Here is a 19,216-nt window from a genome sequence, read left to right on the forward strand (position 1 = left end):
CATTCTTATTAGAAATAATTCAATGACTAGGACTAGGAGAAATGGTATCATGGCTATCTAAAATGTAATTGCAGATAGAAGTGTGATTTGATTGAATGTTAAAACCACTTGCCATACATATACAACTTTTTGTGTTTCCATATGTGGAGAAAAGCTGTAGAAAAGAAAGAGAGTGTATCGCTAAGGTAATGTCCAAGCATGACCCAGTTTAAAAAGCAGTACAAATGTGTTTTTTACAAGGTGGAGGAGGAAGCAGTATTTTGACAAGGTGTTCTTAGACTATTTATTCATTTGTTTATTTACATTTTCTTATTTTCTGTGGTGAATATATGATGTGTAAATGTGTATGATTTCTTTTTTGTTGTGTGTGTGCATATGTAGCAAATTGTAAAGAATGTGTTAAAAATAAGATATGAATATGCCATTCATATTATTATTATATAAAGGGTTAGGATTCAATACACTTTTGCTTCTTTCTATTCCATTTCGTACATGTTAAGTTAATATTGTGTTGCTGTTGTTGCTTTAGGTTTTATTGTATTATTTTTTAAATTTGATTTACATATTTGACAAAAAGCATTCATTCCTTCATAACAAAAGATGGGATAATGTAATGAGTCGCAATAACACAAACAAAACAACCCCACGATGAACTGTACATCTCGTGCCATATGTCTTTGATCTGATATAGGTAAAGAATGTGCGACGAGACATATTTACACATGGGCACTCTAAATTTGTAGCACAGGAGGAGCATTTGAACGCAGCAACGTTGACAACTACGAAGAAAATGCAGCGTTGGAAGAGCACGAGCCAACCCCGCTCACTCGTCTGAAGCCATCTATTGGTGAAAGTCCACCAGATATTGTAAAATGTACACACACCATTATTTTATGTTAATCCTGCTTTGAAAATGCAGCTCTACTGGAGAACGAGAGATTACTGAAACAGAAATTTCAGTCTCAATGCACAGTAGTTACTGGTTATTAAGCTTATTGGATCAGTAGAGCACAGTATATGCTTGTTGTGAGGGCTTTACCAAAGTTCATGAGGGGAAATAAGGGAGGAAATGGGTAGTAAAGTAAGCGTAGGGATGTAATGGGTCAGGTAGCAATATGGTTGAAATGAATATCACAATAGCACAACTGATATTTAGTACAATCAACTGTTTCCCACTGGTATAAATTGCATCAGAAATTACTCTTTAAAAAAGTATAAAGCAACACCTGCAATGACTAATTTTGCCTGTTTTTAATCACAAATATTAGTTAACTGCTTCTTGTGAAACAATAACACACAATCAAATTATCATACCACCCAATTGTTGATCAATTATTTTACTGAAAGTGATGGGGGATGACATTCATAGTCGTAAAAGGTCCTGGATGTAACGCAATCAAAACACTCTGGATTCAAACTTTTTTCCAGAACTTTACAAGCGTCACTTTGCATTTTAATGAATAATGAATATTCATTCATCTTATATCTTTTGATACCACTGATCGGCAGGCTTGATAAGATAGGATAGTTGCACTGGTATATTTATCATAACTACTGAGTACATCAGTCTGACAAAGCCTTCACTGTGTCTGTGGGGAACATCCTTATCAGTCTTAACTGATATGATTCCTTCATGGATTATGAATTAAAAAAGCAGGAAGGCTTGTTACAGACCCTTATGAGTCATACGAATATTTACAACCAAGCACAGTACATGACTTTCATCGTAAAAACCCCAACACAATTCTTTCATTCTCTTTGATTCAGTACTCAAGCTTGATAAGCACATTATTATCACAGTAGAATATGAGCTTCATGCAGTTATTGTACCAGCATTGCAATCGAAACCATGTCCAAAACTTCTCCTAACTGCAAACTCTAATATTCTAATTATTTCCTTATCAGCTAGCACAAAAGGTTTTTGAACCAATCCCAGGAAACAGACCAAAACTAGTTCCCTTTACCTGTTCCCACTTCACTTCAGAATTTACTTTTAGTTTCTTTTTACTTTTTTTCGTATTGACTGTCCACTGCAGGGGAGGTCATAAGTCTGACTTTCAAACTTAACCAAAACTGAAAACTGGAATTTCAAATAACAAACCACTTTATTCAGTTGTACTGTAACTTACTTCAGTAAGAAATGCTGCTACACTTTACACTGTCACTTTATACCACCACTACTTCACTTTATTTTGTGGTACTGTAACTTACTGCTGCTACACTTTACACTGTCACTTTATACCACCACTACATCACTTTATTTTTTGGTACTGAAACTATCTGCTGCTACACTTAACACTGTCACTTTATACCACCACTACTTCACTTTATTTTGTGGTACTGTAACTATCTGCTGCTACACTTACTGTGCTTTAGGACATGCTGCTACATTTCACTGTGGTTTACTGTAACTTACTGTAACTTACTTCAGTACGAAATGCTGTTACACTCCACTGTGCCATACTGTCACTTAGTTCTGTAGGACATGCTGCTACACTCCACTGTGCCATACTGTCACTTAGTTCTGTAGGACATGCTGCTACACTCCACTGTGCCATACTGTCACTTAGTTCTGTAGGAAATTCTGCTACATTTTTAACACTGTTATCACTTATCGCTCCTTCTCACTTATTTAGTTTGTACTTATTTCATTTCAATCTGCTGCTAAACTGCACAGTGCGTATTGTTGTATATTGTATATACCTACGCTTAACCACAATGTCTGTTGCACTCTGTCACACTTAGTTCATTGCTTGATTTATTTTACATTAGCTTTATTTTGATTTGATTTATGTTTTTATGGTTATTGTTACTCTGACCCTTTCCCACCTTTGTATTGAAATTGTTGCACAATAATTTCCCTCGGGATAAATAAAGCTTCTTGAATCTTGAATCTTCAGAATCAGAATCAGGTTTATTGCTAAGTATTTTGGACATACAGAGAATTTGACTCCGGCTTATGCTTTGCTCACAGTTTCCAAACATTTAACAGGACAAACCTAAACATAACAATAACAATAACATTTACATAACAATAACAGAACAACACAGAACAATAATTTAAGATAAAAAATAGAGGTAATCTTGAAATACTAGAGTAGTATTTAACACGTCATAATGACTAGAATTGGATGGGAAACAAGTAGGTAACATTACACATTCCTTGTTTGTGTAGAAGTGTTAAATTTCAGTTTAACATTCAAATTAGAGTAACGGTAGTTCATTTTCAGTCTTTTCTAATAATAAATAATTTAAAAAGATTAACAAATGTAATAATACATGATGTCAACACCTGCAGATGGAGGTCTTGCAGCTGCAGCGCCTGCTATATACATTTCTTAATGCCACCTTGTCATTTAGTAATGTGACAACTTAATACATGTTCATATGCAAGAGCCATATAATAATAATAATTTCAGTTAAATAGGGTTAGGCTGAAAAAGCAACAAATAAAAATGGTGAAATGCACCTATAAGATTCAATTTGTGGTTGAAATCTAACTGGCAGACAAGTGAGATAAAAATAAGCACCACTCCCACTCTACACTACCATGACTCATCGGTAATGTAGAGTGGGAGGGAGAATAAATGACAAAATGGAGGTCCATGAACCTGCACAACACTGTACAATGCTGTGGACATAATTTGATCCATATATGCTGCGTCTTCCCTGTGGTGAATGTTTAATTGCGCCTCTTTGATCTGAAAGCAGTTGAAGTGAAACCACTGTTACTGTGTTAAAATAAGTCCCCTAAGAGAAGACATGCCAGAAAGTTGTGGTAAGAGAGAAGATCAAACAAAGGGCATCTTCCTATGGAGCAACTTCACGTTGACACTCAAAATCCACATGGTTTCTGCGAGAGTGGAACCAATTATTTACATTGGAAGCAGCTGGATCAGGGTACTCAAGATACTCATTCATTTCTTTTCTTACAGTTTTCTTTTTTCTTTTGAGGATGTCAATCAGTGACTGTCGTGTAAGAAAGTGTTTCCTATTAGGTTAAACAAACTGGATTGGACTTTGCTCAGTTCTATTTTGGATGCAGTCACACAGATGTTTTGGGTTTGGAAAAGTTTGGGGGGAAGCTACTTTTCAAGCCTCTACTTGTGTGCATCATGCTGACTTTCCGTCAGTAATTCACTGTCTTTTATTTCCTCATCATCATCTGCTGTTGATCTACTAATGCACTGTAAATCCAGAGGACAATCTGGATTTACCAGCACTCGCCAAATATTTCAACACGAAAGGGAGGTACGAGGAAGTGAACCCGCATCTCATAGAAGGCATATTTGCTGTAAACACATGTATTTTACGGCCTCCATCTGCACAATGTCAAGAAATACATCTAACTGCTATAATAAGACACGGCACCAAAAACATCAAGGAGATACAACAGCTCTATAACATCGTCCTACACAATGCCTCAAGAGATCTCAGAGGAGAAGCTCCGAGGTGGATTCATCAAGTTCATAACCAGCTCAAAACACAGGTGTGTCAACAGCACACTGTCCTTCAAGGCAGGGCTGACAGAGCTGTGGACCATTACAGGTATAATCATGAGCTGTTCAAAGACATTCATTTACCTCTCATTTATAGACATTTTCAACATAACATGTCCATGTTTTCTACCCAGATAAGGAGTCTGACCATGCAGTGAATGATGCCCTCATGAGGTTTTTTGACCAGTGCACCAGGTTTGTGCAGGAAGTGGATAACAACCCCTCGGCTCTGTCAGAGGTGGACAAGTTCAGGCGTGGAGCAGAGACGACGAGGGTCCAGGAGAAGATTGCAGACCGTCTCAGAGTCCCCTACAATAACATCACACAAGGTCATATCTGCAGATACACTGTTGAGTGTGTTGTGTGCATATACTCTTAAAGTATTGAGCTTTTATCATAACTCCAAAGGATCCACACTCTCACTGGTATAGCCTGGGTTTCTCTATATGTCCCGGGGGTGTAACATGTGTGTGAAAAGAGTAATTTTCAAATCTTGATTAAGTTCATTTACAGAATTCAATCTGTTTCACAATCTGAAACACACTATAGGCCCATCTAGACACTTAATATCAAATTAGACACAAAAACTAGTGTGCAGCATATCTCAGTGATCACATTACACACTGGGTGGAGCTGTTTACTAATTTGGAGATTCTGAGGCCTCTGCAATAGGTTTTAGGGAGCCTTGGCATTCATGGCCTCTAGTCATAGACTACTTTGTAAAGATTCAGTAAAGTGCCTACGTAGATGCTTCAGTTTTAAGATTATGACAAACTACTTCAAGAGCAACTGTAGTTGTTTTTGTAGTTCTTTCTAGTTCATTATGAGAGGATGTCACTTCTCTGGCATCTCCGATTTTTAAATTGCTGCATTTCCTGTGTACTGTCACCACCAAACATTTTATACAACCTCTCTCCTGCAGACATGACAGAGGCTGCATTTTACCTGTGTGCTTATGAATTTGCAATCGAGGCGGTGAACTCTCCTTGGTGTCAACTCTTCGATGAGGATGATGCAAACGTATAGGAGCAATTTGTGGTCACCTGTATGTAGATTGAACGTGGCAGCTGTAACCATGTGTTTATTTATGCAGTCATTTATCACAGTGCGAACAAATGGGATGTTCTCCACCACAATAGGCCCTTTTCACACGCCTTCGTCATACTGTAGCAGGAAGAGCGTAGGTGTCACTTTTAACGTTACCAGTGTCTCTGTTCTATTCAAGTGTCCCAATAAGCCATGCCAGAGGGACAGTGAGCCAGAATGCACATTTCCGGCACCCTAAAACTGAAGCAGCGAAATGGAATTCAAACATCCATATTTTATTATTTTTCTAATGTTACATGTGAAAATTCATATTACACACAGCTGAAACAGTCGGACATTTCAAAATGTAAAAATGTCCTTACTCTTTATGTATTGCTTTTCACCATCACAAGTTAATTTGTTCATAGAGCTCTTCATCACCAAATGTATAAAACAGGATGTTTTCCTATAAGCAAATACTGTATACCGTGTACTATATACTAATACTAATACTGTTCAAATGTAGCATAAGCAAGACTACTAGGAGCAGCACCTCTCTTAGTTTAAGGGTTATGGTTAGGTTTAGGGTAACAACAAAGGGGCAGAGCTGATCAGACAGGCACTTTGAGCCGACCACAGAAGGTCAACCAGGAGCACAGAAACTAAACCGACTATTGAGTCCAGCACACAGGACAAAGCAAACAAACAGCCCAGTCTGATCTAGGTCAAAGATACACAGTACCCTCAACTTTAGACATACAATTGATATATCATACTGCTTAAGGAGTATATACTAAATGCATTAGCTCCTCTGTTTTGACATACCATTCATTCATTCATTCATTCACTGAGAACGCCTTTGGCATAAGAAAGCATGTTCTGTATCTTGTGAAACACAGCTGAAAGGTTTTCTCACAGAATACCAAATTGCTATTTTGGGTTAATTCTTCTGCCACCCACAGAGAGACTACTTTTGAACTATCTGCACCAACAGGTTATGGAGTATTCAAGTCACCTGAGGGAATTCTGGAAAAGAGGCTACGGTTATGATGTTAACAGCACAATGAGCTGCATTCTCTTCCACGATGTGTTTAACCGACGGAACAGGGTGGCTAGCGAGTACAAGGAAGACAGCTTGAACTGACTTACAGTCCGGTTATACTTGCCAAAGACTAAAAATATTTTTTATTTAGCCTTTATTTAATCAGGTTTGCCCAATTGAGTGAGAACATGGCTAAGAATACCACCCATGCAGAGTTTCAACAAAAAAGCCCTATAGAAAACATTAAAATGATCACATAAAACACTCATACCGTGTAACTAGTTTTGAGGCTTAAGATCAGTCTGTAGATCCATACAGCAGGTGCAGAAAAACCTAAACGCTCTTTTTCTCTGTTCAGTTCTGACTTTAGGAACAGGAAAAAGCAAAAAGTCTTCTGAATAGAGATTTTAAGTTGCATTAGCATATTAAGTACCCTAGTCTGTGTCCCTTTCCTTTAGTATGGAGGTTTAAAATGTGTCTTTGTAGCAATTGTTTTTTTCGACTCTTTTGTTTTATTTACACTCAACACTTCACTTAGGAAATACCGCTCCTTCTGTGTCACAGCAGAAACTATGTTCAATTTTTAACCCCATTTGTCATTGGTTTAAGGTCAACCCAGCAGATGACTGAAGCTGTGACAGTTCAGGTCGGCCATGCAGAGACCCTCCTGCCACTGCTCACCCTCCTGGGCTTCTTCAAGGACAGTGTCGCCCTGTCTTCCAGCAACTACGCCACACAGACCCAACGCTCCTTCCGCACCAGCCACATGTTACCCTGTGCTGCTAACTTGCTAAGAGTCCTGCATAAGTTCAGGCAGAGAAACCAGTTTTCATCCCAACTCATCACGTACGGCTGCTTTGCCAGGACCCCTTGGTGCCCCTTGGTGTCTCATGTCTCATCAATGCATGTTACTAATTCAACTTCTTCCCCGGAGTTGTTTGTGCTTTGTCGTCTCGCAGGCCTCGGCTCATCGTGGTGGTGCCTGCTGCCGTGGTCCTGCATGACGCTTCCTGCTACTATTATAACTATTAGTCATATATTATTAGTTAAACAGTTACATGAGGCACTAACAGGTTTTTGAAACACTGAATTAAAACATAAAGATATGACTAAATGTTATCATCAATGCTGTTGTTTTCCTACCCTGATTATCATATCACAACTTCTCAGATCTCTCTTTGGAGGGGGCCTGACCCCTAGGTTGGGAAGCAAACGTAGTATAGCTCCGCTACCAGCTGCAACAATAAAATGCTGTTTACACTTGCATCACTATTAATAATGTAATAAAAATATAGGCCTATCAGACAAAAGGGCTGCTTTTCTCAAAAAGTAGGTCTCTAAATACAAGACCTCTACTACGAGGGGAGTATTTTTCCATTTTGGTATTAGTACTTGTAAGTTAAGGATCTCAGTACTTCTTCTGTCACTTCACACTGCCCTTATGGTGTCACTTTAATCTAAAGTAGTAGTTTCTTTAAACATTGTATGCACTGCTGTACCATAGGTCCCTACTGAATTTATAGAGGAATATAGTCGTTTTGTGTAATATAAAGCATGTTTTAAAGCTGTACAGGCCCATTTAGAGGTTATCTACAGAAGCACTAGTGGTGAATAGTACATATGTAATTACTGTGTGCAAGTACAATTGTTAATTACTTGTCAGACTACTTTATTACATAGTTTTTCCATTTTTTTTCTACTCCAAAAACATTGTACAAAAAGTACAATATTTATTTAGACATGTATTTGATCCCTAACATTGCCGATTAAGCTTAGTAATATTAAATATATTCAACAAATGCAAATGATACCTGATCATCAATATTTATAATTCAATAAAATAATATACTTTATTCTGAAATGGGCCATGCTGCATAGTAAGACATTTTGTACTTTAAGGAGAGACACCCTTGGCAAAACCCCCCTTTTTTAATGCACTGGTCAAATTTTGAGATTTTGGGCTATTTTGCTCCTTAACATGTCTTCCTTCAATAAACATCCAAAATCTGGTTGTTTATTTTACTACTTGTATTTGTCTGTCTATTTGTGGCAATATATTTATCTTAATTTCACCAAAAGTGAGCATAAGATAAGGCCTTATTTGCATTTCATAGTGAGATCTGATATATATACATATACCCTATTCACCTATTCTTACCTTCTGAAAATGAGCTTGGTCAAACTTGGAGATTTTGCCATTTTGCTTCCTGAACATGTTTTCTATCAGACTAGTGGGAAGAAAACATCCATCTTTTATTACTTTGTCTATTTGTGTCTGTAAATTTCTCTTAATTTCACCAAAAGTTAGCATTAGATGAGGCCTCATTTGCATATTAAAACATGACATTTCAGAAAACTTGCAATACAAAAAAATAACTGTCTTAAAATAATTAATCAACTGGAGACGTTTTACAGCAAGATCTAACTTTCTTTAATTTTTTACCCTATTCTTACCTTTTGAAATGATTTTTTTTCTCGCCCTGAGCCATCTAGTTTCTGAAGGTTTTTTTTATAAAGGGGTTTTTCATATATCATTCATTGTCTATACTATATTTTCTCCCCCATTTTTTTAAAAAGCTGTTGCCAGTATTTTTATGGAGTGAAAAAATGGATAACCAGAATCCCCTCTGTGAAAACATTTGACTCTTATATGAAACAAGAAGGCTTTATCCAACATTCAGATTTCCGTTCTGCTGTGCATGCAGATTAGCACATATTTTATAATATAAAGCCTAATTTGCATATGTAATTACAACATTTAAAAAACAATATCTATTGGTTAAACATTTGACCTTTCACTTTTATCTTTTATGCAGCTTAAGTAAAAGTACTTCTTCAACCACTGAGTAAATACCAGCAGTCATTAAAAGTGGTCAATGTCCATCGTAGGACAGGCTGTGAGTAACGGACATTGGTTGGACGGTCCCACGTGACCTCACTCACTTTTGGGGGGCTGGTGACAAGCTACCGGGCTACATCATGCCGATCGTATACTGGAAAACAATTTTGGTTCATTTCACCATCGTGACTGGCTTATGCTGCTGTTTTCGTAACGACGTGAACCCCGAGGAGAACCCAAACATACCAGCAATCGCCAAATACTTCAGCACGAAAGGGAGGTATGAGGAAGTGAACCCGCATCTCATAGAGGACATACTTGCTGTAAACACATCTATCCTGCAGCCTCCATCCGCACAATGTCGCCAAATTCATCTGACCGCCATCATAAGACACGGCACGAGGTACCCGACGACCAAAAACGTCAAGAAGATGCAGAAACTTTACGAGCTGGTCAAGAGCAGCGCCTCGGGCAAAGAGAGCTGGCTGCGTGAACTCCGGACCCGCTGGACGATGTGGTACACGGAGGACATGGACGGCAGACTAGTCCAGAAAGGTGTGAACGATCACAAGCATCTGGCCGTCAGGCTGTCAAAACTGTTCCCCTCGTTGATCTCAGAGGAGAAGCTCCGAGGTGGATTCATCCAGTTCATAACCAGCTCAAAGCACAGGTGTGTCAACAGCACACTGTCCTTCAAGGCAGGGCTGACAGAGCTGTGGGCCATTACAGGTATAATCATGAGCTGATCAAAGACATTCATTTACCTCTTATTTATAGACATTTTCAACATAACATGTTCCTGTTTTCTACCCAGATAAGGAGTTTGACCATGCAGTGAATGATGCCCTCATGAGGTTTTTTGACCAGTGCACCAAGTTTGTGCAGGAAGTGGATAACAACCCCTCGGCTCTGTCAGAGGTGGACATGTTCAGGCGTGGAGCAGAGATGACGAGGGTCCAGGAGAAGATTGCAGACCGTCTCAGAGTCCCCTACAATAACATCACAGATGGTGAGTGGTGGAGGAAGCCTTCTTTTGTAAAAACAACAAACAACACTATAAAAGTGCTCCTTTACAAGTAAAAGCCCTGCATTCAAAATGTTACTTGCAGGTGTACTTTATCAAAATCAAAAGGTTTTCTGGAGGTTTGTGGTAACTAGTTTATGGTAATTTCATGAAACGCAACCGTATTTAGGAAGAGGCACCATGTGAGCACAAGTAATAACTTGTTGTTAGAACTAGAAAAGAGGTCCCCCTACAAGACAGGGTCTCAATGTTACATGATAAGGCAGCTGATATTGTACTTTAGCGGTGCAATTTCCCAAACTGGTAACCAATTAACAAACTATCTGACACAACATCATTATGTATTGTTTTTTTGGATTATTATAACTACAGGATTCATGTGTAATATACTGTCTACGATTACTGTCGTCTCTTGATCTTAAAAGTAACTCCAGCTATCGAATAAATCTAGTGAACTAGAAGAAGTCTCTATTAGTAATTTAGTAGAGTGTAAAAAAAATAGAGACAACGTTTTTGAACATGAGGTTACACACAGTTTCTGATTTTCAGAAAATTCCCAAGAATAAGTATCAAATTACCCAATACATTTTAGATACTTCCCAACTAATAACCCATATACGGTATATTAGTCCCTTTCCAGGAAATAGTAAGAAACGATGGGCCCCCTTAAATAAAGTCACAGTCTGAAAACCTACTCAAATGCATCTAATGCCATTGTAAACTCTTAAAGTCCCTGTCTGCAACATTTGTTTGATCATATTCACTGAAGCCAAAACTATGCTCCGATAGAACAACATACAGTAAATCATCCGCTCGTAGAGAAAGAAGCGCCTCTACATGTACGTAGAGCCTGTTGTTTGTTTTCAAAAATCGACAGCGCCCGTGTCATCCTGTCCACTCATCGCAGTTCAAAGATTGTGCACACGCCAAAGATCCCGCCTCCCCGCTCAAGCAGTATCACAGGCACCGGCTATAGCTAGGCATACGCTAAATGACGTTAGCAGTTGCTATCTATGAGTGAGTTAGCCAGCCTACCTCCGTGTAGCATGTACTCCATGCCATTTATTGATGAGAGAAGACTTTACAGGATTCTGGTGCACGCGCACTGACGAGCACTAGATTGGAGAGCGTGGAGGAGCTCTGTGATAGAAGGGGAGGGGCGTAAAAGTTGTAAACATTTGAAATTTGACTGAGTCAACTCAATCTGCCAGACTTTAAGTCTTAAAGTCCCCAGTATCAGGGCGACAGTGTGTTGAACATAGTATTGGTCATATTTCACAGTGTTTATTTGAGTAGGTAGGTGAAGCTGTTTTCTAATTTGAAAGTATTGAAGCTCCACCAGTGCCACAGGCCTCAAACTGGTGCAGTTGTTAAACAATATGCACCGTGTTGTTTAGGATAAATCGGGTCACGACCGTCATGATTCACATCTCAGTGTTTGTGATTGTTTGCTGCCTGATCTGTCACTACATATCAACATTTCATTGCAGCCTTTCTCCTGCAGATATGGCCGAAGCTGCATTTTATTTGTGTGCTTACGAGTTTGCCATCAAGACTGTGAACTCCCCCTGGTGCCGGCTTTTTGATGAGGTCGATGCACAGGTACGACCCTCAGCTGTCTAATGATTGTAGATTTAATGTGCATTATGCCATCATGGTAGCATGCAGGTAAGATTCCATGATGAAGGTTCGAGGAAATGTATGATGTGCTTGTTCAAGTTTAGTTACTCTTGACAATTAGACTGTATGAAGTCATGTTAAGGTGTACAGTTTTAATCACTAGCATTTCTGCAAGAAACTGAAAACCTAGGTAGGAACACAAAGGATAAATAACAAGATTTCAAGAAAAAAAATAGGATTAAGAAAACTAACAGAACACAGATTGTTCCATCAGTCAACATCCACACTATATTTTTGTTTAAAAACACTGCGGTGTGTATCATGGAAAGATGTGATCCTGGAGACACCTACTGTAGCACGGAAGGGGTTTTGCGTATTTGGCCCGGTGTGTATGTGTGTGCAAGATACAGTCACAAAATGTTGCAGGTGTATGTACCTGTTGCATTACTTAATCTCTCGTCCCTGTTGAAATATCAAATAAAGTAAATCAAATGCAAAGAAACGTTTGCAAGGCTAAGTTAGAGAAAGAGTTTTCTAAGAAAAAAAAAGTTTGTGAACTTCTGCTCTGCCACGTAGTCATTCATTGAGAAACACTCTGGCATTATTCATGTGACAAAGAGTGTTTTGTGTCTTGTGTTACAAACTGAACTATCACTCAGGAATCTGGAAATTATATCTTGCACAACAAAAGACATAACCTATATCTTTTACACACACTTAAAACCCACATCCACAATGTTCAACGGCAATGATCTCTCCTATCTGGTTCAACAGGTAATGGAGTATGCAAATGACTTGAAGCAGTTCTGGAAAAGAGCCTATGGCTATGACATCAACAGCAAGTCGAGCTGTATTCTCTTCCATGACATGTTTAGTCGGCTGAACAAAGCAGTCAGCGAGAACAAGTGAGTAAAACTCAAATGTCTCACAGTACATACCGTAAATTCAAATGCAAATGCAGGGTGCTGTTTAGGGTTGGGTATCGTTTGTGTTTTTCCCATTACTGGTGCTACTTTTAAACTTAAAGAAAAAGACGGCCAATGGCATTAAAGATAAGTTTTTTTATTGAGGCGGATTAATAGTTGAAGTTAATAAATCTTAAAGTTGTACTCCATAAGATTTGAGATACGTTGTTTCTAGTGGCCTCTGTGGCGTTAAGATGTAATTGCAGGAGAGCCTGTTCTTTCAGAGCCTCCATCTTGCCACGTTCACGTTACTTTGTGTGTTGACTATTTATTATTATTGTTTTGCTCTTTTGTAAACTTTATTGAAACACATTCACCTCTCTACTTCCAGTCTGTCCCCTATATTTTATCCTCTTAAATCCATACACACACACATGTTCCTGTTACACTTCTACCCTTATTACAAGCCTGACTCAGAAGATCGAATTTTTTTATTTCTAATTACAAGTTAATGCAGCATAACCGTTGGTGATAATCTGGGCCGACAGACCAAGAGCTGTCAGCAGGATCACTAACATGGCAGCGTTTTTACATCTAGAGAGGGAATGTCTCCACAGACACAGATATTGAAAGACTCAGAAAAAAGGCAACAGGTGCTTTCATTAGTGGCACCATTGTTAGAACTCACTTTTAACTTAAAAGGCAATTAAGTAGATGGAAATCTTACGGAGTACAACTCTAAGCATTTTATTTAAATGGTGGTGTTCGTTTCTTATTCTGATATGTCTTCTTTTTGTCATTATCCTGTTATTATTATTATTTTATTCTTTTTATTATTGATCCAAGGTATCACAACTGCTATCCCTTGTCATACAACTGTGTAGGATTGGGTGTAACGTGAATAAACACATCACTTTCCTATAAATACGACACAATAAACGTTCCCCATTACTTTGTTGTTTAAAAGCTTTTATTGTGAAGCGGCAAAATCAGGATGTCAGGTTTTCATCAGCAGTAACTTAAGTAAGTAGCTCAGTCCATAGGTGCCTTGGCTGGGAACCGTAGGGTCGCTGGTTCAAGTCCCTGTGTGGACCATATATGGAGCGTGGACTGGTGGCTGGAGAGGTGCCAGTTCATCTCCTGGGCACTGCCGAGGTGCTGTTGAGCAAGGCACCGAACCCCCAACTGCTCGGGGCGCTGGTCACTGGCAGCCCCCTCGCTCTAACATCTCTCCTCAATTGCATGTATAGGTCCTGGTTGTGCATGTGTGTATTTCGGGCCTGTGTGTGTAACATGTATGATAATAAGAGTGAAAATTGAAAAAATTGAATTTCCCCGTGTGGGATAAAAATAAAGTAATTCTTCTTCTTCTTAACACCAGTCCTATTCAGCTGAAAGAACACTATACTGTAAAAAATAAAGAAGATATCTGAAAGAACAAACCGAGAGAGTAAACTTCAGACCACAGAGTTTCAGTTAGAAGATACAGAAGTCCTGAGAGCTGAACACAGATACTTCATCTTGGTGAAGTAAGTTTAAAGTTAGATATTCAACAGATATCCACTCCGGTCCCAGCTGGCAACTTAATATTAACTTCACCCCGGTTCTGTTGCCTGTAACTTCTGTTTCCGAGCACCAGAGAGCAGCGTAGGCATTTAAGTGGCACCGAAATCTGCGTTGTCATTACCGTTGTTAAGATCCGGTGGCATATAGGCACTGAGTTTCAGTACCCAACCCTAATGCTGTTACTCTGAAGTTGTATTACTGTTAACAGATCAAATTGAGAAAGCGACACCAACAATGCATCTCAATTCTTTCAACATTCCTGTAGCTCTCGATCCTGTGACCTTTCATTCTTACAAAAGATATAAAACTAGCTAAAAAAAAAAAGTTAGGGAACTATTTGTTCAGCTGTGGATGAATACACATTTGGTGCTCTAGTATTTATAGTAACAGGACAGTGCATATTAAACTGATTCAAAATGAACTACAGTGCCCATTGTCATTGTAATGAAGGAAAATGTCAGCCAGTGCAACTGTGTGCCTCACTGATTTATATTTGAATACATTTTAGACAACAAAGGAAGTCTATGGAATAAGATCAGGCATTGGATACTAGAGATCGACCAATATGGATTTTTTAGGTAGGGCCGATACCGATTATCAATGCGATTATCAGCTTTTAGCCGATGACCAATACGGACTGCCAGTTTTCTATAATATCGGCCGGCAGAATATCGGTCTATCACTATTGAATACACAGACAATTCTTGTTAATAGGATCAATAAATTGTTGGTTTCTGTTATTTCCAGGGATTTGTTGCCAATAAGAAAAAAAAACGATATGTAATACCACCAACTATCCTTTAAATCTTTGCTTGCTAAGACAGAGTAGAATCACATGCTGCATGTTTTACCCCAACAAGTATGGCTGATTAGACTATTTGATGAGTCAATCAACATTCAAGTGATCACCAAGAATTTGTAGCTGTATTCTCCAAGTAATTCATCAAGCAAAACAACCAAACATTCTCTGTTTACAGCTTCTACAAATGGATGGTTTGTTGTATTTCTCTGTTGTAAATGATTGTATATTGTATGGCGTTGGGTGTTTAACTGTTGGTTGGACAGCTGGAGACCTAATTACAAGTGTTGTCAGTGTTTTTTTAAATACCATTACATACACATAGGTCTGTGGCGATGTTAGGGTAGAGGCTGCAATAGCATCCGTTTTATTACAACTGGAGAGACTTTCTACATTGAAAGCACATGTTTTCCCTTCTCCTGACTGACTTTAATGAGAGTTTGATGGACAGATGGTTCATCCAAACACCTGCCAGGTATGTTTTGAAAGCGCCTGCCCTTTCCAAATCAGTTTCTAATGACGTCTTCTCAGATGGTTCTGTGTAACAAGCCATCTGATGAGTCATGTTAGCCAATCGGGTCAGTACCCAAGCTCTGCTCAGAGTCCTACCTGAGGGCAAGGCCCCCAATAGGCCCCTAGACAACAGCAAACATCACAAATGCACCAGTGGCGGCTGGCCCGTAGAGGGCACTAGGACGCCGCCTCTCCTGCTCTACATCAAAATGAATTAATTTTTTATTGATTTTATTTATTCGTTATTTTCATCCTATGATTACAATTGTGTGGCCAATGGGTAGCTTGTAATGCATGTTCTGTGATAAGATTAACTAAAGACTGCATTTAAATATTTATCTTATCTCTCATCTCTGTCTCTGCCGAGCTGCTTCCGAAGCGAATTTACCGCATTCTGTGCTCTATGGGACGACTCAATGCAATCCATGGAATATATATATAATAGATAGATAGATAGATAGATAGATAGATAGATAGATAGAAAGATAGATATGAAAAAGGTAAAAACAGAAAAATAAATGAAAAAAATCCCACATTAAAATTACAGTAAAATGATTTACTTAATTAAATATTGAAACATCCAAATGGATATTATGAACTGTGTCTGTGTAAATTATATTGACACTCAATCTTCTCACGGTTTCTTGCTAGAACAGGTTGTATTTTCCTTGAGAAAGTCCGCTTTATTTCTGCCAAAGCTAACAAGAAACAAACATTAACTAACTGTTCATTCTTTGCCTTTGGGTTTCAGGTTTTCTGGCTCAATGTTCATGTGAATTGTGATTTTTTTTAAAGCTAAAAGTTTGGAAACTTCTTTTGCATAAAAGTCTCTGTTGAACGTGCACTTTCATCACATTTTGGTTCTCTGGTGATTTAAAAACCAACAGAGCAATTTGACAGTACCACAAAGTATTTGTCAAAAGATGTTAATCTCCCGTCTAAACATGATTAAATAATTATTCCTGTCTGCTCTTCCCGTGCTGTGACATGGCATTGTTTTCCTGTTTGAACAGTCAATACCCCAGTTAAAGATTTGCCATGTCCCTTAGTTACCTGGTATAAAACGTGACCCTCCAAGCCTCCAGAGAAGTACTCTGAAAAATAGGAGTGAAGTCCCTCGTCTAGTAACGCAGGTATTACTTGGTACAAGTTTCATGCCAGTGCAGTTTCAATGCAGACCGTGTTTTTGTTATCTCTATTTTTTTTCATTTATTTCTTTTCTGAATTTTTGATAAAATGTCTTCAATGATTAATCGATTATCAGACTTTTCTGGCGATCAACTGCTCGATTAATCCACTTTCATCTGATCATTTCAGCATTAACATCTACTGTATAACGTCTAGTTTTAGGTGTCCACAAGATTTGGGAGAAAGTTGCTGACTGATTCCGTACTTCAACATTCCTTACACTTTTTACAGAGGTCATTGTGCGTTACACCTGAAACTTATGTTGTATATCCTGTATGTCAGGTCAAACAAGCAGGTGACTGAGGCCGTGACAGTTCAGGTCGGCCATGCAGAGACCCTCCTGCCACTGCTCACCCTCCTGGGCTTCTTCAAGGACAGTGACGCCCTGTCTTCAAGCAACTACGCCACACAGACCCAACGCTCCTTCCGCACCAGCCACATGTTACCCTATGCTGCTAACTTACTCCTGGTGCTATACGATTGCGGGGGAGGCGACCTGAGACTGCAGCCGCTGCTCAACGAGAAGCCTGTGACTTTCCCCGGTTTGACTGCCTCAATGCCGCTCTATCAAGACGTCAGAGATCACTACAGGGAGCTGCTCCAGGGCTGTGACTTTGAAACAGAGTGTCAGCTGTTCAAGAGTCCTGCATAAGATTTAGCAGACAGGGAACATTCTGGAAACAATGCCATTACAGTGTGTTTTAGTTGCAAAATGGAGTGAAAATTGTGGTGCTAATGGGAGCATTTTAGTGTGAATGCATTTCCTATGTAAACCACGAACAAATCCCTGTTTGGCTGACCTTTTATCCGTATGAAACAACAAGGAAGCTTTTCTTACTCGCTTTGGTGTCTCTGAAACTGATCCCAGCTTCACAATTTTAATTTAAAGTCCACCTGTACCATTACATAAGTACCAGTGCTGTATTGTTTATTTTTTATGTTTCTTTTCAGAAATTAAAGCATGTATATTTGCAGTGTACACATTTTATATTTCTTGAATCAGTTACCCTCGGTTTGAAAGAGCACAGGTTTTTTTTTTTTTTTTTTTTGGTCACTATGGAGGACGACCCTAACCCTTAACAATATTTTGGTTTGATTCTACTTTACCCAACTTCAGGTCAATGTCATCAGAAGCACATAGTACCTTAAGGTTTTATTTAGGCAATGAAATAGAGCAAATTATAGGCAGAATCCCACCCTTTACATCCTAGATAGTCTCTTATTATTTATGTTCTACAACTGATTATGATTCTGAAGGTCTGGATTAAAATAATAAAGTACTTTAGATATTATTGACTGCTGAATAGTTCTACTATGCCACCAGCTTTTGGTTGCCAAAATGGAAAATGTGGTTGCCATTTTAGTCCCCTTATATTTTCAGTTTTTAAGTAACTATGCAGTTATATGTCAGCCTAATAATCAAAATGTGAATATAACGTACAAACCTCCATTTTGTTTGTTGTTCAGGTTCATCTGGCTCTTTAGCAGGTGCTCAATTTGCACATTAATTTGTGATGTTGACAGGTTAATGGGAACGTTGCAGCTTTGTCACTTGCAGCATTGGCATGTGCACTTGTCTGGCTCCAGTTCTGACTCTACAGCAGTATTTATATCACTATTGCATAAAATATTTAAAAATATATTTATTTTTTGGTGCATGTTTTGTTGTCTCTATAAACTAACTAATGGTTCTATTATTATAAAGTTAATCATTTATTAAGTCTTTACACACCAGATGCCATTAATCAAAATCCCTGTATTAACATTTAAAGCAGGGCTGCCTAACCTGGCTCCTGGAGGGCCACTGTCCTGCATGTTTTAGGTTTCTACCTGCTCTAACACACCTGATTATAATGATGTGCTTGTTATCAAGCAGCTGAAGCTTGTCACAGGTGTTAGACTCAAGTGTGTTAGAGCAGGGAGAAACCTAAAACATGCAGGGCAGTGGCCCTCCAGGAGCAGGATTGAGCAGTCCTGATTTAAAGGGATTGCACTTCTCTCTACTGACGGTGGTGCTTCTAGAGTTCATCAGTTGGGCAGTTTGTGGGTAGGCTCAGCTTGGAGTGACTGATTAACAGTGCAGAATGTATTATTAATTCAACTAACCGGTTAACTAACAAGACAGGTAAGGCCTACTTCATGTTGTGCAATGGTGGAAGAAGTACTCAGATCTTTTAAGTAATAATTATAATAAT

The 19,216-nt window shown here is 38.7% G+C and overlaps 2 protein-coding genes across 2 annotated transcripts; both read left to right on the forward strand.

Moving 5' to 3' along the window:
* Nucleotides 1-3,762: 3,762 nt before the first annotated feature.
* On the forward strand, nucleotides 3,763-8,875 carry LOC310953997 (multiple inositol polyphosphate phosphatase 1-like; the record flags this gene model as incomplete). The annotated part of the gene is given in 8 exon segments (XM_083923270.1): nucleotides 3,763-3,778; nucleotides 4,200-4,428; nucleotides 4,430-4,548; nucleotides 4,634-4,828; nucleotides 5,422-5,519; nucleotides 6,520-6,644; nucleotides 7,177-7,440; nucleotides 8,872-8,875. Coding segments are annotated over 8 exon segments (1,050 nt in total).
* A 654-nt stretch (nucleotides 8,876-9,529) lies between these two features.
* minpp1a (multiple inositol-polyphosphate phosphatase 1a) lies at nucleotides 9,530-17,828 on the forward strand. The gene is made up of 5 exons (XM_083923548.1): nucleotides 9,530-10,135; nucleotides 10,221-10,415; nucleotides 11,935-12,032; nucleotides 12,825-12,955; nucleotides 17,304-17,828. Exons 1-5 carry the CDS (start codon nucleotides 9,547-9,549, stop codon nucleotides 17,671-17,673), a joined length of 1,383 nt encoding a protein of 460 aa, XP_083779674.1. The 5' UTR covers nucleotides 9,530-9,546; the 3' UTR covers nucleotides 17,674-17,828.
* Nucleotides 17,829-19,216: the final 1,388 nt, after the last annotated feature.

Source organism: Echiichthys vipera (assembly GCF_963691815.1).
Source record: "Echiichthys vipera genome assembly, chromosome: 11".
In the NCBI taxonomy this organism is placed as follows: Eukaryota; Metazoa; Chordata; class Actinopteri; order Perciformes; family Trachinidae; genus Echiichthys; species Echiichthys vipera.